The sequence below is a fragment of the Podarcis erhardii genome, assembly GCF_964252035.2.
Source record: "Podarcis erhardii genome assembly, chromosome: 6".
In the NCBI taxonomy this organism is placed as follows: domain Eukaryota; kingdom Metazoa; phylum Chordata; class Lepidosauria; order Squamata; family Lacertidae; genus Podarcis; species Podarcis erhardii.
The window spans coordinates 73,045,514-73,071,850 of NC_138510.1; the positions used below are offsets into that span (position 1 = coordinate 73,045,514).

The 26,337-nt window shown below is 40.7% G+C and overlaps 2 protein-coding genes and 1 long non-coding RNA gene across 6 annotated transcripts in view; 2 read left to right on the plus strand and 1 right to left on the minus strand.

Annotated features, from left to right (window-relative positions):
• KYAT3 (kynurenine aminotransferase 3) overlaps positions 1 to 26,337 on the minus strand; it is a 340,414-nt gene that overhangs the window by 226,517 nt on the left and 87,560 nt on the right. The window lies entirely within an intron of this gene.
• Positions 1,183 to 24,942, plus strand: ZNF326 (zinc finger protein 326). Of its 4 annotated transcripts, none has more exons than XM_081866002.1 (12): positions 1,183 to 1,662; positions 4,110 to 4,230; positions 6,081 to 6,486; positions 8,714 to 8,909; positions 11,060 to 11,094; positions 12,855 to 12,939; positions 15,048 to 15,162; positions 17,041 to 17,188; positions 17,923 to 18,022; positions 19,114 to 19,244; positions 22,242 to 22,337; positions 24,255 to 24,942. In XM_081866002.1, exons 1-12 carry the CDS (start codon positions 1,647 to 1,649, stop codon positions 24,423 to 24,425), a joined length of 1,620 nt encoding a protein of 539 aa, XP_081722128.1. In that variant the 5' UTR covers positions 1,183 to 1,646; the 3' UTR covers positions 24,426 to 24,942. The 4 variants fall into 4 exon arrangements, with proteins under 4 accessions (XP_081722128.1, XP_081722126.1, XP_081722129.1 ...); XM_081866000.1 differs by having other exon boundaries at positions 1,473 to 1,662; positions 15,048 to 15,144; XM_081866003.1 differs by lacking the exons at positions 11,060 to 11,094; positions 12,855 to 12,939 and having other exon boundaries at positions 1,478 to 1,662; positions 15,048 to 15,144.
• Positions 15,169 to 16,612, plus strand: LOC309344034. Its single transcript, XR_014157564.1, has 2 exons — positions 15,169 to 16,128; positions 16,176 to 16,612. It is a non-coding gene; the product is annotated as an uncharacterized lncRNA (long non-coding RNA).

Consider the following 26,337-nt stretch of genomic DNA (forward strand, 5'->3'; position numbering starts at 1 on the left):
ATCATAAAGCTGGCATAAATAGGGAATTTCCTGGCCAAAGAAGGGTGGAATTCCCAACCCCAAAAGGGAATGGGTTTTGTCGGCTACGCTGCAAAGGGTTTGGGATTCAATCTCTAGGATTTTGTGCTTCATCGTCGGGAATGCTCCAGACTGCGGGAGCATAAGCAGCGATTTGAATGAGAGGCCGCGGGTTCCAATTTTGCTGGAAAGAAGAGCAGAAACTAAGTGATGAATACAGTGCTGGCGTGTGGCATCCGAGGGCCCAACATCCCAGCAGGGAACAACAGGGATCTCTGCCCAGGCCCCCTTTTTTCCCCTCTAGGCTGCTGCTCCAAACAGCTACTCCAGCTGGCTTTAGGGTGGCCATATTTCAAACAGTGAAAATCCGGACAGAAAAGCTGCAGACCTCTGTTGTAAACAAAATTTGCCCTTTTCTCTTATGGGGTATCCAAGAGCCCATATAGAGTCCTTACATAGGTTCCCTATTGGTAGGAGCAAATAACAGAGGCCAAAGCAGCTAGTAAGCCTGATCTTTATTTATGTGTTGCAACAGGATCCTCACTCACCAGAACGCAGGAGGGAGGATGAAACCCTAACAATGGCGTGCAAGGCCTTAATTTTAAATTCCCTGCCTTGGAGCTCAAGACCACCCCCAGAAACATCATACCTACATCACAGAAAAGGCGGTCTAAAACAGAAATTTGAATGTTGTTTTCCCTGTTTGCCAGGTTATCTGATTGCCTTTCCTGATTTGTCTTTCCTGATAGTCTATCACCCATTAAAATGCTGATTACTCAATTCCTGAGATAATGGGAAGGCTCCCTGACACCCCCCCCCTTTGAAGGGAAAACATTTGGTCAGCTGGGGAATCAAAATAGTTTCAGGTCTGTGCTGATCTATGTACGTGCTTGGTTGGTATGATAATGTACGAACATTACCATATATCTAAGACCTCAAAATTCCTATCACACCACACAACAAATATAACTGATTTGTAAGCAAGACTGTATAACCTGAAAAAAGAGACTTTCGTAAACCAAGAAAATCTTTAATAAAAACATTTTTAAAGAAAAATAAAAGATGTTGAGCTTTTTTCTTTTCTTTCTTGGCAAAATCTCAAGGGGGGAGGGGAATGCCGTTTTTGAGCTACGTATGGGAAATCGTGACGGGTTGCCACGCGCCCGGATTTTCCCGGACGGCCGTATCCCGGAGATGACGTATGGCAACCCTGCTCCGAGCCGACGCTCCGTAAGAGATACCTTGCAGTTCACGCTCGGCGCTGCGCGGCGTACGCACACTCGGCGGTGCCCAGTAGGTGGCGCTCTCCTTTGCCTACGCTCCCCCTCCCCTCGAGAGGGAGAAGGATCTCCCCGCAACTTCCGCCACCGCTGGGGAGGGGCCGCCCGAGCCCCTTCCTACGCGGGCGTTCTACCCCTTCGCGCTCCTTCTCTATAGCCAGCGACCCCGCGCAGCCAATCGGAGCGCGCCGGGGGCGGTCTCTCAGCCGCGCTCCTCTCAGCCCCGGCGTCACTTGGCCGCCTGCGGTACGAAGGAAGCGGCAGGCGAAGCGGCGAGGAAGGAGACGCGACCAGGAGGCCGCCGACGTTCCCAGCAGCCCGGTCGCACCGCCGAGGGCTGTCGCCGCCATGGATTACGGGGAAGGTGAGGCGCCCCGGAGAGGCCGCGACGAGGCTGCCGCCGCCGCCGCCGCCGCCGCCGGGCTGGGCGCTGCGGACTCAAGATGGCGGCGGGGTCTGCGGCGGAGGCGGGAAACGGGCCTGGCTGGGCGCGCCATGTTGGTGGGGGAGGGGAGGGGAAAAGAGCCCCAGTGCCTCGCCCGGGTCTGTGCGGGGGGAGTTAATTTTGCCTGCTTTTTATTTTTTTGCTCTTCCCACCCCCCCTTTTAAATTAATAAATAGTAATAGTAAATTAGTAATAATTTAGTAAATAAATAATAAATAAATAGTAAGGCTCCACCAGTTAATTTCGCCTGCTTTTAATTTTTTTTTTTTGCTCTTCCCGCCCCCCCTTTTAAATTTCATTTATTGAATGTTTTCAGGCAAATGAAGACGTTCGCAGGGTTATCGGGGGGGGGGAAAGCTTGCATTTCTTAAAACATCTGATATAGTTGAGGAAAAGAATAAATGGAGTTAATTGGGATACGCAGGAGGGAAAAAATGAAGATGGGAGAGAGGGGGGGGATTCCTGGAACCGCTGAAAAGAGGGGTGGGCGGAACTCGAGGTTTGATAGGCGAGAATTGTTTGCATTTCGTCGTCATCGAGATGTTTGTTATAAATGAAAATCCTGAATACACTTACACACACACCCCAGTACGATATCCATCATTATCTCCTAGCCCGGCCCTTGCGAGGGCGCGCGGGTAGGTAGGGTGGGACCCCTGCAACAGCCACAGCCGCACGTGGAGAAACCTTTTTCCTAGGTTCACCCCCTCCACCCCCAACCCAGGGGCGAGACTAGGCTTTATTTCACCCGGGTCAAAGACCCGGTTTGGCACCCACCCACTCCGTGGGGCAAGCCTCATTGGCGCCCCTTTAGAGGCTGTGCCTGGGGCAAAATAAAACCTGTCTAGGCCCCAGGCACAGCCTCTAAATCTCTCTGATCCAGTGGAGGCTTCCATGAAGGGGCTAGCATTTTCTGTTGTTCCTCGTTCCTTTTGCAGCCCTTGCCCGCATCCCCAAATCTGATCCAAGAGTTGGGGAAACGTTTGGGACAGCATTTGGTGGGAGTATCTTTTTAGGCCGTATCCAAAACACTAAATTATCGGGGTAGTTCTTGTTTGAATTTAGAAAGTGAAGGATATTTCCATTTAAACTCTGTTATAGCTGTAATACTTATTCCTTGGAATGAAGAGCTTTTAATAGTCGTTTTAAGAGCTTTTGCGCTGACAACTTATTCTTAACAATGATTGGAAAGCCTACCAGATCTTTTGCCATAAGTTGCATTACTGCTATTCTTATCTTTTCTGCAAGAGCGGGTCAGGAAAAATGCAAATAGACAGTTCACAAAATCAATTCACATGCCTTCTGCTTCTCAGAGGTTACATCTGGGACCCAGTGTACTTTTACTGGGTTCGTATACCTAAGTGCAGTAGGTGGCAGTCCAAAGCAGAGAAGCATAATAATAAATCTGTAGTCTGTATTTTGTTCTGCTATGTTTGGGGTGCCAGTCCTTGATCTGTCAAATACTGGTATCAGAGAGGTTGATTGATTGCAGTCAAGTAATTCCACAAAGCCAAGAATACTGTTGTGTAGGAGAAAATGGCATCTGCAAGAGCTGGTGTCTCCGTAAAGAACACATGTTTTTTATTTAGAAGTGGATGACTGCTGGTGGAACCCTTGAGAATAGGAAAGTGACTGAACTAGGCCTTGAATTAGTTTTCCCTTTCCTGTAGGGCAGGTTTTTTAAAAATTGCGTCTTTTGCTTCTGTCAAAAGACAAAGTGGGGCGTGTGCCAGCTCTTAAAAACTTCTTCAGGCCCGCCCCCCCTTTACTTGTTCTGGTGGAAGACAGCCCAGAAGGGGCCTCATGCGTTGGGTGAGATCCAGCTATCTTATACTTTGAGTAGACATGTTAAAATTGGTGGACTCTCCACGCTGCTCACAATATATACGATTTCTGTTACACGTGCAGAGGCACAGAACATAACCCCTGCATAAATTGGGAGTTGCCTATATAGTTAACTATGGCTAGCAGCTTTGAAATAAGCCAGGAAGCTATGGTTTAAAGCAGGGGTCAGCAAAGTTTTTCAGCAGGGGGATGGTCCACTGTCCCTCAGATCTTGTGGGGGGCCGGACTATATTTAGAAAAATAGATGCATTTTAAATAAAAGGACACATTCTACTCATGTAAAAACATGCTGATTGCTGGACCGTCTGCGGGCCAGATTTAGAAGGCGATTGGACCAGATCCGTCCCTTGGGCCTTAGTTTGCCTACCCATGGTTTAAAGAGTATATTAGTTGCACTTTATTTAATTATTGTTAGGTTTATTTCCAACCTTTTTTCCAAGGTGGCATACACTGTTCTCGCTGATCCACTAGGAGAGGTCATGAGTCTCATTTTAATAAAATCAACTTCCTTCCTTTCTTAGAAATGGACCGTGACTATGGGCATGGTGCCTATGGTGGCCCAAGAGCCATGGACTCTTATATGAACCAGTCATATGGAATGGAAAGTCATGGAGGTGGTGGAGGAGGCGGTGGTGGTGCCAGGTAAAATACTGAATCACTTGCCTTACGTATTAAACGAAAGCATAAATATGTTTGACAATATATCCCTATTGAATTTAAGTGTTCCTTGAACATGCCATGTTGATTCTGTGTGCAAAAAAGCACAGGAAGGTACTGCGGTAGATTTTTTTTTAAAAATACTGGGTTTGGATTCTTTTAATGATGTACAGTGCTATAACAGATTTTAAGATGACTGCATGCATTTGATCTAGAATCTCTGACATCTTGACTGTTGAAGTAGCAGCATAGAACGTATAGTCAAAGTAGACAATTTTGATTACATTATTTGATTTGATTTTAGCCTTCAATTTTCAAGGAACATTTAAATTTCACTTATTTAGCGCTTATACATTTTGTTAAAATGTTCCCTGGTAGACAAATTGTCATGTCCAGATTATTTTATTGGCAGGTACTAATTACACTAAAATGTGTGTTTGGCTTATTCTACAATTTTTTTGTGCAGTGATCTTACCATTTTGTTCTTAGCTCTGTAATGGGATTCTGATAAGCTTTTGGATTTGCACGGTGCCTGCAGTTCATGTTTACTAACTTAAGGCCATCTTTTTATGCAAAATTGGTTTTCTTTTAAGATATGTGCATTTTAAACAAAATAACTGGATGAAACATTAAACTTTGTTGTATTCCCATTTTTATATTTTAATTATTGTATGAGAATGCAAGACTGCAGGTTGGCAACCCTGAATCCACAAGATCTTTTGTGACATTGCAAATCAGGAAACTGCACAGTTTTGTTGAAGAATTGGTTGATATCCAATACTTGTGCATAGTTAACTGTCTCAAGAATAATGATTAAGATGTACCTACCGTTTAGTAATCTGCATATGATTGGAGTTCACTGATCAGAATTAATTTTAAATCACTGTTGTAATAGACACTTCTGTAGATGGTATTTTAAATATGCAAGTTTGTGTGACTGAAATTTTAAAAATGAAAATGGGTTATGCTGTTGTAGACGAGGATAGTATACATAGTCACCAGTGTCCAATTTTCAAAGTAAAGGCTTTTTCTGTTTCTACTGAATTAATTATATTTTTATGCTGGGAGAGACTCCCCTTTATAGTGCAGTTGTACCTGACAACTATGTCCCCCTGCATTCTGCCTATTCCTGTACCTCAGTAAATAAGTAAAATACTGTTTTATATGGTTTTTGATGTTTGCATGTCATGTATAGCCTTTCCTTCTGTCAAGGGTACATTGATACTGAAAACTTATACTTGCCTTTTCAGTTCTATACTAAAGTACCTTCTTTAGTCTCTAGAATATGCCAAATGTAATAATAGAATATGGGGTATTCTGGCAGTTGGACTGTATGTTGCAGAAATAAGAAAATTAAATAATTGCACTGTGAACTTTGCAGGGATTAAAAGAAAAAAGTATCAAGTTGTAATTGCCTCTCATTATTGATACTATCACAACTTTCCCGATTGAGAGGAAAGCCTTTTAAATGCTGTTAACTGTTGTTAGGTATGACTTCAAAGATAAAATAGTTTTATTAACCTTTAAGTCTGTGCAGGTGCCTGCATCTGTAAGACTAGGTCTGGGCACAAATAATGAGGTTTAAATACTGCTGATAGACTAAATTTAGTGAAGTTCAGGTATTCTGAACTTTTAATATTACTTTTATGGAAAAATGGCTCAGATAGCTTTCTGTCTGGTCATATCTTGAAATTGCCCAGCCCTAATCAAGGCAAACCCTACCAAAGTAAAATATACATTGATTTGAGTTGATAAATGTCAACTGATGACTTGTCTTTTGAAATGTTTTAACTTTAGTAAGCTTACTTTTTTTTTCCTCACTGCAACTTTTCCAGGTTTGGACCTTATGAGTCTTATGACTCCGGGTCTTCTCTGGGTGGGCGAGATCTGTACAGATCTGGCTATGGTTATAATGAACCCGAACAAAGCCGCTTCGGAGGTAGTTATGGTGGTCGATTTGACAGCAACTACCGGAATAGCCTTGACTCTTTCGGAGGTAGAAACCAGGGCGGGTCTAGCTGGGAAGCACCTTACTCACGCTCAAAGTTGAGGCCTGGGTTTATGGAGGACAGAGGAAGAGAGAGTTACTCTTCCTACAGCAGTTTTTCTTCACCCCATATGAAGCCTGCACCTGTAGGCTCTCGGGGGAGAGGAACGCCTGCTTACCCTGACAGTGGATTTGGAAGCAGAAACTATGATGCTTTTGGAGGACCATCAACAGGCAGAGGCCGTGGCCGAGGAGTAAGTACAGAATCTTTTCAGATTCTTTTCACTAGTCACTCTTTTAAACCCTTTCAAGACCATAGCATTTAAAACAAACGGGCGCTGTCCAAACACAGTGCACTTTTGGCCAAACTGTTAGGGTTGATGACCTCCCAATCCCGTTTGGTATTTACCTAGAACTTAGCACCCAGTGTTTCTTCATTTGCAAGTAAAGCATTAAGAGATTAGTTGCTAAGGCTTTTATCAAATCTCTCCTTTTGTTTGAAAGGTGAAGATTAAGGCAATGGGTTTGGTCTAAAAGGGGTTAAAAGGAATTGCATTTTTCCTTGTTAACACTAGCATCTTGGCTAGTGGGAGAAGTCTTGAATCATTGTAAAGGTTAATTAGAACCTTTCTCCGTTCTGAGTAGCTTAAAGGTGCAATGTATGTATACTGTTGAATTTTAGGGGTTGAATGCCATACATCTGATTTTGTCCTGATAGGCAGGCAATCAGTTCTACATACTCATTCTTAACTTAATGTAAGGTCACTAGACTTACGTGGAGTAATGGGTATAATAAAGATGTGTAATAAGAAATTAGGTGATTTGAAACCATAGTTAAAGGGGCGCCATCAACTTAACTAATTGTTTCAGAATGAAAACTAACGGTGCGCTGAACAGTTTTGTCTAACACTTGCGTGATTTATATATAAAATTGCACACAACATGTTCTTGCATGCTGAATGTGATGTTCCAGTGCAGCTTCAAAATTGCAGTTGAAACATTGTGAAAAGAGTAAAAAAACCTCAAATAATAGCAGGAAAAACTTTTAAACAGCTGCCAGACTCCTGATGGAATACTTCAGGTTTAAAAGATGATGATGTCCCATTAACTTACTTTATAATCTTATATCTCATTTTAGTACAAATAGTTAAGTTATAGAAGCTTATCTTGATCTCATATATGCTATCATAAATATCATCAGCATAATATGTTTCAAGAAAATAGCTTTAAAAAAAAAATAGGGTAGTTTATTTATAGCCTAAATGTAGAGATAAAGATCTTTAAAAAAGAAAAGGTGGTCTGCATCCCTAAACTGTTCTTTCAAAAACGTTTTTAGCCATGTGGCATTCTGAAGGGTACAATTGGCATAATAAGATTTAAAGCAGAGAGACATAAAAGGAGCTAGGAGCTTTCTTGTAGTTTGGTAATAAAGTTCTTTGCATATTTGTGTAGCCCTTGTTGTCAAGACTTTCTTTCTTTTAAGTAGGTTTATGATACTGAGTGAGTTAAAAGTCTCAGGGAGTATTGACAGTTCACTTTTTAAAACTTAAGTGTGCCTTTCTTGAACTTGAAATACTTTGAGGAATAAGCTACTTACTGTACTTAAAATGCATTGCACCTTTAATGGATCTGGAAATATTTGCTTGTGCAAATGTAAATCGCCTAGAAAGTGTCCTTTTGATTTATGTACATTCAGCGTGGAGATATTGCTAGATTGTTTTTTTGCTAGGGACCAATTTGTAGACAAAGTGAAATTTAGAATGTGTGCATGGACTTTGTTAGCATATTATTTTAATGTTCTCTAACATATTCTGGTGTGCTAGTGCTATTTGTTAGTCAAGTTAGGGAAACTTATTTCTGCTTATATGATTTCACTTATCCGGTCAGATGAGCTTGCTTGATTTAATTAAATGTATCTGTAGGAAAGCTTGCCTGCCTTTTGGTTGGTTCCTTCTCTTCAGTTTGCTTCTATTTTCAGTGCCTTAAAATGTGTGGAACAAGCCAATTTAAGCATCCTTATGTAGATGTCTGAGAAAGGAAGAGAGGAAATAGTCTTTTCACACCAGTAGATGACAGTTTGATCCTTGTTTCAAAACATTTCATGATACAAAGCAGTCTTGTTTTTCTGCACTCACTGCCGCAAACCCCCTCTTCTTGATATGGGATAGAAATACGTTTTTGGCTTTGTCTTTTGTTAAATGTATCATCTGGAGAATCTGAACAGAGGGAATATAACTGAAATTAGAATATAACTCAAGATCTGGATTTATGACTTCTCATAAGCAGAAATTCATTTAATATAAACACTTTGTGGTCAATTAACTGAAAAATGAATAAGCTTGCAGTTCTGATGTGTGTTAACTTGCTAGTATTACGTTCTTTTCCTGGAGTTAAAATATTTGTAAATATGTATTTGTAGGAATTATGTTTCTTGCAACCAGCCATATCATTTTCTAATACTTGCTCTTCACCTGTTTACAGTACATGGGAGACTTTGGAGGCATGCATAGACCTGGAATTGTGGTAGACTATCATAACAAACCCAGTAATGCAGCAGTAGCTGCACGAGGAATAAAGAGAAAAATGATACAGCAGCCGTATAATAAACCAGGTGGGACATTTATCAAGAAACCCAAACTGACAAAACCTAATGTGAAGATGAACCAAAACAAACCTAGTAAGTAATTGAATGAAAGATACAAATAATAGCGCTATTTAACTTTTTCTGGGAGGAGACATTTATGATGATTTGCCATTCTTCATTTTTCAGCCTCAAAGCCCCTTTTGAAACTAGCACAAATTAGAAAATTTAATCTGCTACTTAAAATGAAGTCACTTTATCAGATTTGTGCCTATATACTATTCTCCTGTGTGAAATGTTATCTTGGAAAATTAGTCCTTTAATACATGTACGCCTATATTTTGGAACCTCTTCTGGCTTCTTTTATTGTGAAGACTGCTTGCTAGATTCTGTAGGATTGTTACCAAGAGAACAATTGCTGCTTAGACGAATTTCAGACCTTAATGTTTGAATGCTTATGGAAATACAATATTCAGATCAGATTTTTTTGTTGTTCGCTTCTGCAAAGATTGTTGACTTGCTATTTGAAACAGCAACAGAAAGTTAACATTTTTTTCTGCACTAACTTCACTAAGCCTGTTTGTATGGATTGCTTTGTATGTGTGTTTCATCCTAAAATTTCCCCTCATACTTTTTGGGCACAGTGTGTGGTTGCTATTTGAATTGACTTGAATTTTGAGAGGACTCCAAATGGCACACATGCCACTTTGCAATATCTCTATTAGTGAAATACTCATAATTGCGATGAATGGAGTATATGTGGCTAAGTTCTGTGGCAGAAACATGAGAGGTGGGTGGAATGACTGTAACATATTGCATGGTATCTCCACATGTATCCCTAGGTGATGGAGACTGGGCCACTTGCCATCAGTGTTGATGGGCAGGTTTGCTCTTCCTGAATGGCTGCATGTGAGAAAGTAAAGCAGATTTTCCCAAACCCAGCCACTGGCCATGCTGCCTGGGGCTCATGGGATTTGAAGTCCAATAATATCAGGAGGGCACCAGGTTGGGGAACGCTGGAGTAATGGGTCGTCAGAGGGAATGCTGGTTGGGATGGGGGCATAAGTACTACCAAATTTACTTTCAGAACCTTGAAACCAAATTAAGTATTTGCTTGCAAATGTAAATGTGCCATCAAATCTAATGCACACCTTAATTTTCGCAAAGTAATTTGGCCAAAAATGGTGAGCAATAGATTCGAGTAAATACAGTCACTTGCTGTATTCATCTAATATTGTGCATTTGGGTATTGCTCACTAACATCGCATCAGCTATAGCTTGTGTTCAGGGGTGGCCTGTGCAATAGGTACAAAAGATACTAAATATATATAATGAAAACTGGAAATTAAATTTCCTCTTACAGTAGAAGCATACCGGACTAGATTGAGAGATTTCTCATAAAGGTCTCTGCCTTCATCCATCCACCTGTTTCTATTTTGTCTTTATTTTGAGGTAGATTATCCTGTTTCTTGAATGTAAAAATATGTCCTACTGGTGCCCTTAAGCTATGATTTTTGTTTTTAACCAGCAAGAAATTGACAGTGGTCTCTGTTTGCTGGAAATATCTTCAAAACCTTGTTTCAGTTGTCTTCATCTCATTTAAGCCAACCTGAGATTTAGGCTTAAGACCTGAGATTTCAAACTTGTTCTTTATATGAATAAGTAACCTTTTAAAAAAGTCTTCTACTGTTGCATATGGTCTTGTTTCCACAGTGTAATCAATGAGATGGTCTAAATTTTTGTTTACCATTTCTTGTTAATTCCTCTCACTGGGGTTGGTGGTCTGTTGAAAGCCTCAGGTATGCTATTCTACCTTTGGAGTCTGAGAGTAAATGTAGAAAACACAACTGATTCTTTCATGCGCACAATATGATGACTGATTTTAAGTGTGATATAAACAACGGTGAATTGAATTTAAAAGGTGTGTAACCAATGAATGGAAAACCAATTACACAGTATGATGATGTAATCCTACATGTGCTAGTTCTGCTGCATTCTCCCAGTTTTGATATAATTTCAGTACCAGTACAAGAGCTTGATTAATTCAAATTATATGTATTTTCTTTGTGGTTTTTTATATAACCTGCAACTGCATGCTATTTTCTTTAACGTATTCTTTCAGTTTTCTATAACCAAGCTTCCTATTTTCCCAGTTTCCCAAGGATTTAAGCAAAATGCTAGGTGAGACAAAATATTACACTGCAGCTTGATTCTCTTTAAATTTCTTCCTCCTTTCATGCTAATAGAACCATGGACACCAAGCAAGAAAGCTACTACAGAGGTAACGAACTCCAGCTTTGCAAAATATTGTACTTTGCAACAAGCATTAGAGTGTGTCTTGATAGTTAACACAAACACCATATATGATCTAGAAGGCCATGGGGCACAGTGATGCCTGTCCCAATGAGATTTTTCAGTCTCTCTCTCCCCCCCCCCCCCTTGATAGTGCTGGACTAGAATAAGAACCTGCTGTTAATACTAGAGTGAGGATCTCTGTGGTGCAATCCAGAGATCAATCTAAACAGATTAGAATTCAGTGTCACACTATTCCAGTTGCTCCATTCTGGGGGTTCACCTGACCCTCCACAACCCGATTGGGGAAAAGGAAGGGGGAAAGCCCCATTGCAGAAGTGGAAGACGTTGCACTCGGCTTCCACTGATGGGACTGGTTAGGTGAATCCTGCCCATTGAATTTTAAGGGTAGGCAACTGGTGGTTCTTTTATATGTGCCATTGTGGTTTTAGTCTTAATAAGACATAATCGAAAGGCAAGATAAAAGCCATGTACTTGTGACTCTTCACCTAATTCCAGATTTTGGTCATGAAACCTGCATTTCTAAAAAAGACATTTAATGCATTTATATCCTTCCTTTCCATCATGGAACTCAATGCAATATCAATAATAGAATGAACACAGCGAAAACATAAAAAATGGCTGCATGAACATGGCACAACACGAAAACCAAAGACCCTCTCATAGCCTGGTAGAATACAAATGTTAAATGACATCCGCTAAAAGCTCAGTGTAACAGTTCTGGTGCTCCTTGTCACATGTGCCACCAAAGGAAAGTTCCTGCTTCCATTCTGACTTCAGATGATGGACACCATGTAGGGAACCCCAGGAAATTTGCTGTATATGGGAATGGTCTCATAGCGTACATCCTCCTGAGATTGATGGGGCAACTCATTAAAGTTGAAAGAGCAAAGGTTGAATAATGGAAACTTAATATTAGGAAAGTGGAAATACATGTTGGTAAGATTAAAGGATAAGGAGACTTCCATTTCTGAGTTGGGCAGCTATTAGAAAAGCCAGGAAAATAGAAGCTTTTGTCCCGTCAGAGCCTGAATGTTGAGCAAGATACAAATGCTATTGTAGCTGACATGCTTGGTTGATCAGAATATTTTATCACGCCATGTGCAAAGTAGATGTTCCAAATCTGATAAAATAATTTTGATCAGTCAAGCATGTCAGTGACGAGGACATTTGCATCCTGCCTAATATTCATTAGCTCGTAAGGGTGCAGTTCTAATGATAATTACAGTTTTAAATGCATTATGCTATGTAATAGCACAACTCTTCAAAAGGTTTGACTGATGGATTGTTAATGCCAAATAAGTGGAATTTAAAATTATCAGTTTAAGCGGAATCCAATATTTTATCATATAGTGGAAGTTAACCTTCCTCTCCACCCTTTGCCCTGCCCCCACCGCTCAGAAAAAATCTTCTTTAGAGGGCAAGGAGAAGAGAGGAATGTGAAGTCCTGTTCTGTGAATGAGTGGATGCCTGCTCCGCTCGCCCAGTGTTCAATGCAACCAGATTTACTAATCACCACACTAAAAATGGTCTTGTAGCAACTTAACATACAGAAATATACAACCATAATTTACTCTTTTAATTCATTCCTCTTAATTCAAGCTGATCACTTCAGCTAATTGAATTGAATTGAAATGAATGTTTTCTTCCCGTTCTGGAATTAATGTGCCACGTTTTGTCCGCTCATCTGTTTACTCTGGAAACTTGTGCGTTTTGACCTTTCATTAGGGTAATGAAGCTGAAGCAGGTGGCGCAATTACAGATGAAGACTTTACACAAGATGCCTGTGATGGCATCTGTCAGGAATTTGAAGGTAAGCCTGCTTATTTTCTCAGGTAACTCAAGGTACAATGCCTCTACGGTTTCATCTGGTGACATTTTCAAGAAAAACTGTACTTAATGATGTGTTATTTCCTGCAATTGTATGTTTCATCTTCAAAACAGAGAACGTTTAGTTCCATGGCTCTTGACTATGACAAACGTATCATTACTTGCTTGTGATAACGTTTTCTTTTCTACACCCAGATCATGTATACACAACGCTTATTTGACTTTCTGTTTCCTGTAGCATTAATGCTATCACTTAAAATTAGAGCTCTAGTATTGATCATCCTTATCTTTGTAGTTACTTAATATTTCATGGTATTGATTTTAAAGTAGACCAACTGCCAGCTGTTCTTCACCATAAATTGGCTGTGTTTATACATGCTGCTTATTAAAACAGGTAAACTATCTATTTCTAGGAGAAAGATGTTTCAGTTGCTAAACAATATCTTCAAACCCACAAGCAAGAAAATTCTACATTGAGGCTGAAATTCTGTCCTAAACTTCTTTTCCCCCTGATGTGCTTTGCTATTGTATACGGTCTGTATGATAAATGAGAAATGCTGGGAACTTGCTACAAATTGTGTGGAGTTTCTTGTCTCAAAACCTTGGGTGTATCTCATACTGTGTAATAGGCTTTCCATTGAAATACTGTTCACTGAAATACTGTTTGTGCTGCTATGATTACAAGGTGAAGCGGAATCTTCTTCTTTTTTTGTTACTCCAAAATCGAACCATCTTACCACTTCAGGTTACCACTGAAGCCTGTTTTGAGATTCTAGTGTAGTGTTGTATCTGGATTCATATTGATGGCACCTTAGCAAATTCACAAGTTGTTCCGCTTAAATCTTCAAATAAAGCATCGTGCTGGAAAGTAGGAGTCTTGAGTTGGTTTCTGGACTTGAGCCTCCATTCCTCTGGACTTTAGTAAATCTAGAGATTTAGAAGGTGTCTGCTGATCTTGAGAGGCAAGGTGCAGACTTTCTCTCTACAGAACCCGATGTCAGATGGCTTATACAGCAGTTAAACAAGGACTCACTCGCGTTTCCGTTGAGGTAAGGTGCCACATTGCAGGTTCATCCCTATGGAGCACTTTGGAGAGGCCTAGGAATTCTTTGGTGGAATGGATTTCTCTGTGTGTATGTGTAAAAATGCGAGTGGAGTGCTTGCTCTATGTACTGGGGGAATAGTACTTCATTGTTCGCTTATCATCTCCAAAAGTAATTGTAGGCTGTTCTGATTATTATTCCTGCCTTGGGTGTGAATAGCAGTCAGAAATTGACATCATTGGTACCTGTTTTTAATAAGGCAGATGTTTCTTTCAAAGAGACATGCAAAGGAGAGAACAGCTGTTTGGCTGCTTGAAAATCATGCCCAGATTGACATAAAAAACCCCATTTTGCCTGTGAATTGAAAACCTGCCCCCTCTCTCCCCCCCCCCCGTAAATGCATGGAATCCATAACATCTTTGAAACGAAATTTTGAAGTTGCTTTTCTGAATATGCAATCGCAAGTTTGGAAGAATGAGGACTGTTCATACATTTTGATATTTGTCAATCGTTTGGGGGCAACGATTAGGAAACCTGTACTCAATGGTGTGTCGTAGTTTAGGGTTAAAGTGTTCCATTTTATTGGGATTTTGAAGATTGCATGCTTTTCCTTTTCAGATAATAGTTTTCCCTATTCAATAAGCTGTCTTCACAATAAAACCAGGAAGCATCTAGCTTAAAACAGCATAAATTTTATGCAGCATTAAGTTTGATACCTCCTTGATTGTAGGCTCTACAACTATTTACTGTTCTCTGCTGGTCCCTTGCATAGTAGTGCCTTTAGTATCTAGGCACAATGAGGTTAGGTTGGCTTTATCTTTTGCTAATTCTCAAACCTACACTGAAATGCTTGGATATTCCCTTTAGCTTTAAATTAACTAAGCCCTGGTAGATGCCGTTGGCATAGGTGGCTTGACTTTATTCCTCCTTAATGACGCCCTAAGTGTAGTGGTTGAGATGGAGTGGTGTAGGGTAAGTTGGACTTCACATTTCCCTCTTGTTGGAGTCTAGAACACAATTATTTATTTAGCTCTTTAATTGTTTTTAGGCGTTAAGCCGGAGGTGAAAAATGAAGAGGAAGAAAAACGTCGAATTGAGGCAAGAAGAGAGAAGCAAAGGCGTAGAAGGGAGAAGAACAGTGAAAAGTATGGTGATGGTTACAGGTTTGTGGTGGAAATGTCATGAATTTGTCCCCAGCCAAAATTCACAGGCGTGCAAAGTGGGAATAGCATCTTCCTTATGCTGTCTTTGCTCTGCCTGCTCCATGGTGTCTTATGCCTGAGCCCCCCAATGCCACATAGAGAGTATGCTATATTTCCATGTATCTGGAAGGGCAGGCACTATGTATTTCATGATAAGCCATTATTCCTGAACTATCAGGAATACCCAAAGAATTATTCATTGTAAGGACAGAATGCCTGCACACCATGTTGAGGGATCTCCTAGCGAATGATCATTTAATCCTCTTGTGAAGAGTGTGTGCTTAGTTTCAGTGGGAAGGTTCACAAGTTGTAATGGGTTTATTTGGTTTTGTTACCCGTTTGTTGTTGTTGTTGTTGCTGTTATATCTGTACCCCCGCCCATCTGACTGCATTGCTGCAGCCACTCTGGGCAGCTTCCACCTAATAAAACATAAAACATTGAAAACTTAACAATACAGGGCTGGTATCGTGGCTAAAAGTGAGCTGCAAGCCCAAAGGTTCTTGGTTCAAATTTTGCCATGGTCATAAGCTCATTGCAAGTTTCCATGTTCAATATGGAGGTGTAGTGCATGAAATAAATGTGTTGTGGCACTTGGAACATTTGAAATGCTATATAAAAATGGTAATTGTTGTGATTTATTGCTGTGGTTTAATGTTTGACAAGTAAGACTTGCTCAGCACTGTCTGGCAGCGACATCAAATGATGTCCACCCACTTGCTCAATGGGACTTCCTGTCCCTTTTCTCCCTCCACATGCCCCCAAACGCGTGGAGCAGATTTTGGGAGCGCATGGAGGGGTGAGGAGGGAGGAGAAGGCTGTTGCGTAATTGGGATGTCCATTTGCACTATGTTGGATTTGTCTGGGGTCTTTGATTCTATATAAACTTTGAAATCCTGGACTTGGTGTGTTCTGTTAACAAGCAGAAAGTATAAAAGTAGCTGCTGTTTTGACTAATATCACCTAATAACAGGAGCGATAACATATTTCTTTCTCTAGAGTACAGTAACTTTAGGACTGTTGAGTCACTCCTGTTAGATTAATACTGCAGATTTCTATTGTAGTACTGTGATTAAAATGTGTAACTATGTGTGCCTTTTACTTCTTTGCCACCTCTGCCTGGGTAACCATGTGTCTGCAACAAAGCCTTGTTGCACATTAAAGACCAACGCCTTGTGGCAGAATCTTTTGTGGGCTAGAGTCCCATCAGAATGAGGATTCATTTGAATTTCTCTCTGGTCCCTGAAAGCCTGTGCCACAACACATTTGTTCCAATCTTTAAGGTGCCACGAGATGAAATACTGGTCTTGCCGTTCAACCCAAGGCATGCTTATTCAGAAGATACTGTATTTTTCGCTCTATAAGACACACACGATCATAAGACACACCTAGTTTTTAGAGGAGGAAAACAAGGGGGGGGGGAATCTCTCCATCTCTGCGCAGCGCTTCTTCAGCGAAGTGGGAGGAGAAATGGAAGAGGCTCTGTTTCTCCTCCCGCTTCGCTGAAGGGGCGCTGCGCAGCTCTCCTTCTCTGCGCAGCGCCATTCGCTCCATAAGACGTACACACATTTCCCCTTACTTTTTAGGAGGAAAAAAGTGTCTCTTATGGAGCGAAAAATACGGTACTCTCACTTATTTCTATTTCAGTTGCCACCTTGTACGAATCACATGCTTAAAGGGTCCAAAAGAAACTCCAAACTGACTTAGATTATTGTGATGGAACCATCTCTGTGTTTTTAACCGTATATAACATTTGTCAATGAAATGAATTGAGTGTTGCAGTGGCAGGATTTTAACAAATTCTATATCTCTCTGTGCAACATGTCTCTATCTTCTGCCAGAATGGCATTCACCTGCTCATTCTGCAAGTTTCGAACATTTGAAGAAAAAGACATTGAAGCTCATCTGGAAAGTCCTGTTCACCAGGAAACGTTAGATCATATTCAGAAGCAAACCAAATTCGATAAGGTTGTGATGGAGTTTCTACACGTAAGTTGTCTAAATGGAGCTATAGATTGGCTTGTGAAATGCACGATTCACAGTGGCAATAACCTTAAATTGGGAAAATTGAAACAGTATTTCTAACACCATAAGTAAAGTGATACATTTTTCTAAACATAAATAATGTTAAAGAGTTCTTAACACTTATGTTACTTGTTTTTATACATGGAGTGTGTTGCGTGACAAAGCCCACCCCCCTGCTAGGACCAGTACTTTAAAATAACCTTGCACCTTTCAGATACCAATTTCTGTCTTCATTTATACACCCGGGATAAATGCTTCATCTTGCTGCATGGCAGGGATGGCACTGACCAAGAATAGCACAGTGACCAGGTTCGAAAGAGCTTGCTTAGGCATGAGTGCTAGCTCAAGGGAATTCTCAAGATCTCTTCTTTCACTAGTGAACTCCTTTGCCGGATTGCAAAATGCTTTTGAATCTACTCAGTTACAAAAGCAGTTTGCAACACTGCTGTCTTTATGGGGTAGTGGTGAAAGCCTCTTCTGTTCTCAGAAGATCTCTCTCTCTCTCTCTCTCTCTCTCTCTCTCTCTCTCTCTCTCAAGCACCCACCCCCTTTGGGCTCATCAAACTAATTTCATAATACTTTGGATCCTGGCCAGTGAGTCTGGTAGCTTCAGTATGTGGGAGGTGAATTTAAAACAAGTGAAGATAATGTTTGATTTCCTGAAAGTGATGTACACTCTCTCCCCCCCCCCAATCAAGGAATGTATGGTGAATAAATTCAAGAAGACCGCTATGCGAAAGCAGCAGACTACTAGCCAAATGGAAGCTGCCCAGATGACTGAAAAAGATGTTATGGAAGGCAAGTAGCCTATGACAGTGTCTGCTGTGTGTCAGCATAGCAAATTTGTCATGTAGGCACAGTCTAGAACTGTAAGTTAACAAGGCCAAATCATACAGTGGTGCCTCGCAAGACGAAATTAATCCGTTCCGCGAGTCTCTTCGTCTAGCGGTTTTTTCGTCGTGCGAAGCAAGCTCATTGACGGATTAGCGCTATTAGCGGCTTATCGGATCAGCTGATAAGCGGCTTAGCGGCTTAGAAAAAGGGGGGGAAGGAAAAAAACCCCGCAGGAACTCGCAAGACATTTTCGTCCATAGGGAAATTCGTTTTGCGAAGCGCCTCCAAAACGGAAAAACCTTTCGTCTAGCAGGTTTTCTGTCTTGCGAGGCGTTCGTCTTGCGGGGCACCACTGTATTTCCTAAATTTGGTCACCTACTCAGAAGTTGGGTGTGCCGGTCTCTGGGATATGGCCTGTTTTTAGACACCTGCCGAAAACTCTTATTCCAGCAAGGCTACCACAGTGTACAAGTTAGCTGTATTTGTATTATTTATTTATTCTACTGATCTTATTTCTGATTTATTGATAATTAATTTATATTTCATGTATATTTGTGTTTTAATAGTTTTGCAGATTTTCACTGCATTTTATGGATAATTTCATTACGTACACCACTTAAAGAGTTTGTCGTCAAGAGGCCCTATGAATCTTACTTAATAAATGCATTTTGAAAATGATATTGGACTCGATGGGACTTCCCATTTAACTAGCAAGGGCAAATGGTTCCGTAAACCTAAGTGATTGTTACTTAAACCAATCAGTTTTGGGAGGAGAAATGTAAATGTTGAAGAATTTTGTGTCGCTGCACCAGGCATTTGCAAAACTCCCACATTTGATGCCTACTTGTAAATCTCTGTAGAATAACTTATCGCATTTAAATGTGATAGTACCATTAATTGGCATAAATTTGGAAGAAATTCTTGTTCCTCCCTTTTGTCTCATGGTTTTGCAAAATCCGTTTTGTTTGATATGCACACACAGATCCCTTAACCCTTACTACATGTCTTTCTCTTAGCATAATCTGTTACCCTTAACATATTTGTTTCTTTGCCAGGTGTCACGGCTGATGACCACATGATGAAAGTAGAGACTGTTCTCTGCTCTGCATGCAGTGTTTATGTTCCTGCTCTACACAGTTCTGTTCAGCAGCACTTAAAGTCTCCTGAGCATGCAAAGGGAAAAACGGTAAAATTTGACTGTAGAGTTTCCTTTTACCTTATTTATTGACCACTAAAGCGATAAAGATGGTCTAGTGCTGGCATCCCCAACCTTCGGTCCTCCAGATGTTTTGGACTACAGTTCCCATCATCCCTGACCACTGGTCCTGTTCGGGACCATGGGAGTTGTAGACCAAAACATTTGGAGGGCTGCAGGTTGGGGGTCTAGTGTGTGTCTTGGTCTGTTGCTTCAATGAGCCCATGCTTTCCCCCCTTTGTTTGCTTTGCCATGTCATTCAGTCGTTCGTATCGGCAACAGTTCATGATTACACCACACAGTAGTACAAAATTTAACAATCCTGTTTAAGACATACCAGCTCCCGTGTAAATTAGTAGAAGAAAGAGTACCTAATGAGATGCATATATTTGCTGCTTATATTAAATCTAAATCAGTTGGAAAAGATCTGGCTGAGTAGTGATTAAGTTTACATACTAGCTCAGAGCTGTGGGTGCCACACAATCACAAACTGTGGTATTGGCTTTCCCGGCCAACTGAAGATTTCACTTGGAATCTGATGATTCTGCTTGGCCACACCCACAATCTAATCAGTGACCCAGTGGCTTGCTTGCTAGGACTAAGCTGTAGATGGATACAGAATATTGACAAAAGCTAAGATCACCTTTAGCGCCAATCCTCAAATTTCATCTTTGATTAGATCGTTCCTCCCTTATTCTATGGTTCTTTGTGCTTGGAATCATTTGAAAATGAGTAGAAAGCAAAACATAAGTTCAGTGCTCATTTGTGCACACAGTTGGATATACACAAACTTAGTACAACAGGCCATTCCAAAAGCAATAAAGAGAGCTCCATCCTGCCACAAATAAATGGTTAGCGTTGCAGGTAATAATGACACCTCTGTAGTTGCTCTTATGATGGACGAAGTCCAATCATAGTTTTGCACTTACAGTGGTGCCCCGCAAGAAGAATGCCTCGCAAGACAAAAAACCCGCTAGACGAAAGGGTTTTCCGTTTTGGAGGCGCTTCGCAAAACAAATTTCCTATGGGCTTGCTTTGCAAGACGAAAATGTCTTGCGAGTCTTTCCGACTCCCCCCCCCCTTTCCCCCCTTTTTCTAAGCCGCTAATAGCGCTAATCCGCTAAACCGCTAAACCGCTAGACGAAGAGAATCGCGGAACGGATTCTTTTCGTCTTACGAGGCACCACTGTACTTGGTTTTCCCTGTGTATAGGTTTAGTTTCCTGATAGACGAGTACTAAACTCTAGTGAAACTTTTTCAGCAGTACTGCAGGTAACCTGAAGCAACCATGCACACATAGGATCATAAAGCCTTCATGGCTTCTATGAACAGGAGGAGGAGAGGTTACTCTTGCACCCCAATATTATGTTGAAACACTGACAGGAAAATAAACACTGATATTTTTCCTCTTTGGGGTAATAAGGAATTGTCTTGATATTTTTAGGAAAATAAGAATTTTTCCACATTATTGAAAGTCCAGTGAAAACCAAAATTTAAAAATACAGGTTACTTCCCATTATAAAAACAAGTTTAAAAAAAATAAATAGCCTTAATCCAGTTGCTGCCCTTGCAGTCACAGAAATGCATTTGAGAAGCATCCAATAATGGGGATGGGTTTCTTTCACCATTTTCCTCCCTCCCTCCCTCCCTCCCTCCCTCCCTCCCTCCCTCTGCCCTCTCAAAGTATTCTCAACAAATCCATTCTAGAGAGTTGGAGGTAACTCCAGAACAGAGTTGGAAAGTAGCATTGGGGGGGGGGGGCTGGGAAAGGGTATTGGACAAAAATGACCTTGCCTCCCACCGTTCGAAATAACAGGGCGCCCGGTGCATTTTGCACCTAAAGAGTCTCCATTTGCAAGCACCTCCAAAAGTCTGGGTGCCATTTTTTGCACCTGGCTGACACTTAACAATTACTGAAATGTATGTTCTTTGAAGCCTCGAAGTATATGTTAAGGATAGACAATATGTTAAGGAGTTTAACAATAAAGAGTAGGGTGTTTTGAAAGCTGAAGTATGGTACCAATGTTTTTATTGTCAACACCAAATTAAATATGTATTAACAATTTCTGCTAAAACTCTGATATTAACAATGTGACACTTATGTGAATTGCCTATTAGTTCATGCTTTCCAAAATAATAAATAAAAAGTGTCCGTCTCCCCCCCCCCCCCGGCATTCTGTTTTGATGCCCACAACCCAGGTCCAAGAAGTCATTTGGCTCCTAGGTTTTTTATCCCAGTTTCTAACAGTTGCCTCCTCTTCTGCTACCTTGTTAGTTTTCCATTTATAGCTTGCTCTTATCATTTCGTCTCCTGTGGAGGACTGGAAGATGGATAGAATTTTATGTTGTCACCATTCCCCGCCCCCTGAGAAATCAGTGCTATTAATAGATAACCAATGAAGTAATTCATGTCCTATTTTGTATACAGCTTAAATTTAGTGATTGAATAAGTGTTTGGATGTGGTCACTTGGCAAGCCATACGTTATTTTGATGAGATTAAGGGTGTTGCTAGCATGTTTTAAAAACACGGGAACGCTTTATGAAGCCAACTTTATTTCCAGGTGTTGACAATAGGCCTCAAATAGTATGTGCTTGTATATCATAAAAATAAATGCAGACAAAACGGATTCATACTTAAATCAAAAATCCTGTTCTGCAGTTGATCAGAACCAGTAGGGCTTGAAGATCACTGCAGATTCTTGTTTAATGATCCATAATAAATGTAAAACCACAGAGTGCCTGCTTCAAGAATGTGCTAGATAGTCCTAAACTATATCCTTTTATGATTGTACTAAAGCCAGTTGTTTAGTTGGTACATAGCACTCTTAACAGTAATTCAACTTTTTTTCTGAATATTTTACTTTTACTTTTCTCTTCAATAACCAGTTCATATGTCTGGCTAATATTGCATTTCTTATAATGGGAATTGGATGTCTCTTTGGAATAGGTTTCTAGTGCTTGTTTTTACAGTATAATCTTGTTTACAGACTTACAAAGAGCAAATTAAAAGAGAGAGTGTACTAACTGCTACCAGCATATTGAATAACCCAATTGTGAAGGCACGATATGAGCGCTATGTCAAGGTAAGCTTGCAGTGTGACCTAACTTTTTAGCAGCAGACACTGCTGATAAAGAATGCTTAAGATCGGCTCCTGCATGATTTTCTCGATTTGATCATTTATAAGTGAAGTAATCCTATATTTTTAGTTGGGTACCCGCATTTCACATCGGGTACCCAGATAAAACAGCTGCAATCAGAATAAATAAAAATTGATTGATCAGAAGGGCTTGTCTGTTGATCAATTAAAATGGCAAATATTTGTGTACTAAAATATTTCTAGTGCAAGAATAAAAATGCAATATTTCTAGTGCAAGAAACTTTATTTGTGTAATAATGCACACTATACCCTAGAAAAAGCACTCCTTTGTGAGGTAGAAAGGATTAAGATAGTGGTTGTCATTTGCAGTTTTTTACTTGTTACTACTACTTAAAAATCTGTTTGATAAGAGGGTGTTTTTAGTGAATTGAAATATTTCTGATCAATTAAAAGTTGCAGCTCTTAAGTAGAAACATGAATTTCAGCTTGAGTAGTACTCAGTATTAACTGCCTTACATTACCTTAAGACATAATTTGGTCTAAATGGAAGAAAACAGAACATGCAGCTATCAAGCCCAGTGTGGTTTGAGTTTGCGACTGTAGATTAATTGGTAGGAGCAGTTTGGCTTCCAAGTCCATTGTCCAGAGGGCCAGGGAGGGGCAGGCAAACCTCCCCTCTTGGAAGAAAGACTAATCGGTGCCTACTGTAAAGCCCTGTTGATTGGTTGCTGGAGGAAAACCAAAAGGCGGTCTTTCTTTGTCTAGTTTCTGGCCTCTTGTTGTTATTTGTAGGCAGCTTTCAGGGCACGGCCATCACAAACCAGCTTGCATAATCGGGAAATAAAATACATAGAAGGAAAACGGCCATAACGGAACATAAAATTTTAAAACGCACAGGTCACTTGGCTTAGAAGTTACTGAGTAGTACAACAGGAGACTAGTAATACTTAAAACTCTTGCATCTTTTGCGACATTAAAAAATCTCTTTTAGGAAAAGAAGCTGTTTGAAATAAATAGGTAAACAGTAAAACTTGTAGGTTGGAAATGACATTCACATCTGTGGGTAGGGATTCCCTATATGTATTACATTTAATCACTGGGCAGCTAGAAATAGCATTGTAGAGGTGGACAGGGAAGGGGGAATGGCGACTGAAGGCAGATTATCCACCTTACTCATATCCCTGCCTGGCTTTCACCAGCAGAGCTGAAATAAGGGCATGGCAGCATTCCTCTGACCTCTGATTCCCCCAGCCCCAAATTAATTCCCTTCCACTGTTCCTAATAGTAGGGAAATTCACTACATTAGGTCTTCTCCCTGGTTTGTAGGCATATCAGGTACTGGGAAGGCTGTGGATCCTTCAGATCAATGCTTGTCCCTGGCACGCTTCCAGTCTCATCAATAGCATGCCTGCTTTTCACCCTGACTGACACCAGAGTTGGTCAACAGCTGAATAAATTTACGTGGCGTTGGAAGGAAGCATCATCACCATGATGAGATCAAAGGGAGGTCTCTATCCTCAGATAGAGATCTAATTCTTCCTTTGTTCTCTGAGATGCCTTCCCAGAGATCATAAGATTTTGGTGTTAGTGTGTTACCTGTCCGGTCGCCTCCCCCCCCCCCCCAATTGTGATTTTATTTAACTTTGCAGAATATGTGAGCCAAAAACGTAATACGGAATTAATCCTGCTTGTTCCGGCACGTACACTTTAAATGCAGGCTATCGTTTTACTTATTTATATTTGCAGCAGTTTCGTAACACTCATTATTTAAAGATGCCTTCTAAGCATGCCATGGGAATTGTGTGTCCAGTTTTATCCCGCTGTTCCCTTGCATCTTCCACTGCGTTCTTCACCCAACATGCTTTGCCCAGTGTTGCTAATATTTATCAATGTTCTTGCTAGGGTGAAAATCCATTTGAAGTTACTGATCAAACTCCTGAGCAGCAAGCGGAAGAAGACAAGGCAGACGAACCTGTGGAGGAGGAGGAAGAGGAAGCAGAAGCCGAGGAAGAAGAGGAAGCCGAGACTGCAGAACAAACCGACTTCACTCTTGACCAAACAGAGGATGCTTAAATGCGTGAAATGTGCACAAGTAGAGGAAAATGCCGTTTTATTTTTATTGTTTCCGTGGCTAAGTGTAAAATTTATAGTAGTTAGAAATAAGGCTTTTTACCATCCCTACGCTATGCATGCATTCCATTTAAATTGAAAACGTGTTTGTTACTTTGTTTTTACCTTTGCTTAAAATGAAGGCAAAGCTGTTTTTAGTTTAGCTTTAATAGTAAGCCGGCGGCTGTTAGATTCGATTAAACATTGTATGGTGTATGTGTTCTTAATGTTGGTTTTCCTCTCTTGGTGTTGAGAAGCGGAAATAAAGGAACGAGACCGTTTAATCATTTCAGCACAAAGGTATTTCAAGTGAATGCTACAGCTACTTTGTTTTAGACTGCATAAACTTTAAGAATTATGTTGTGAGTGTGGCCGTCTTTTGGACTGCATCACTCATTGTAAAATACATGTTACAATATATCTTGTAGTCTTTTGTGATAAAGATGTATGTTTGTAGCAATAAAACATTTTAGAAATCTTAGTGTTTTGTTGTTTTAAGCATTGGGGCGGGGGAACAATAATTGAAAACAGTTAAACATTAGTAGAATTAAAACTATATATTAAAAACGTACAGATAAGCAAACAAAGGCGGCATAGTACCAGCCCACTTATTAAAAGCAGTCAGTTCACAAAAGTCTGTTGAAACAAGGTGGTCTTCATCTGCTGGCAGAAAAACAACAAAGAGGGAGCCAGTCTTAACTTTTTATAGAGAGGGAGCAGACACTGAGAAGGCCCTGTTGATCTATGCTGTATGAATGCTGCTGGAAAGCAGCCTAGTGGCTCTGCTCCACCTGGAAAGCTTCTACTAGCATGTTGCTACCAAGGCCAAACAAAATTTTGCTTTCCTTTCCCTTGTTTGTCTTGTATATTTCTGAAAGGTGGCAGCCCCCATCCTTCAGACTATCTACAATGGACTACGCACTTGCCTTATGAAAAACCAGTGTTCCCTTGGTCAAAACCTAACAGTTTTCCCCAGAAATGGGCACTATTTTACCCTGTGCTAACCTGTTTGTCTCCACTAGTTTTAAAGGTTCATAGGTTGTTTGTCGATCCTTACCACAGAGGTAGGAACACTGGGCTCTCCAGAATATCTTTGAGTAATGATCACTTGTCCCAGCCAGCATTGTCTTTGGGGAAGCATCCCAGCTCAGCAGAAGACTTCAGTTCTGATTCCCAGCATCTTGTGGGATTTGAAGACAGTGCTGTGCAAAATTTTGGAGAGTCAGAGTAGACCAGGAATGGGGAACATTTGTCAGAGATGGTGGAGGGCCACACAATCCTCAACCCTAGTGAAGACAATGATGGACCCATGGCCCAACATAACTCAGGTTCCTACCACAGGACTTTGTGTCTGGCTATAGCTGGAAGCCACAAGTGTTCCTCTTCTTATCGTAATAATACTGTGGAATGGAGCTTATAAATATATCAGGCTAACTTCCATAGTTAACAGCAATTTGCCATACCCAAACTGGTTAAAAGCAGAAATTGGAAATGAGTTGCAATACCAACCCAAATGTCGATGCTGGGTTTCATTAAATTACCATCCCTTCATGACATTGCGATGCTGTGCCTTGATGCGGTGTGTTGCACCGGGAACTTTAGGAAGCCTTTGTGCGCTGGAGTTTGTCCTAGCTTCCACGAAGGGGTTAATACGTTTCCAGCCCTGGGGGTTTTTTGATTGCCTGTCTGAGCTGAGGTCATTGTCACTCTTAAATGACAGATGTCTTCCTGAAAATCCCTTGCATCTTCCCTTGTGATGTAAAGTTCAGCAACTGCAATAACAGGGTGTTGTTCTCTAATAACTGTTAAATTTATTCTTTAGAGATTTTGCAAAAATGTCCTCTTGCTCCTACAGGGACTCCCTTGGCACCGAAGT

Coding starts and splice junctions, on each gene's coding strand:
- ZNF326 (XM_081866002.1), top strand. Junction 11,095..12,854: donor GCAAGAAAGCTACTACAGAG/GTAACGAACTCC, acceptor ACCTTTCATTAG/GGTAATGAAGCTGAAGCAGG. Junction 17,189..17,922: donor TTGTGATGGAGTTTCTACAC/GTAAGTTGTCTA, acceptor CCCCCAATCAAG/GAATGTATGGTGAATAAATT.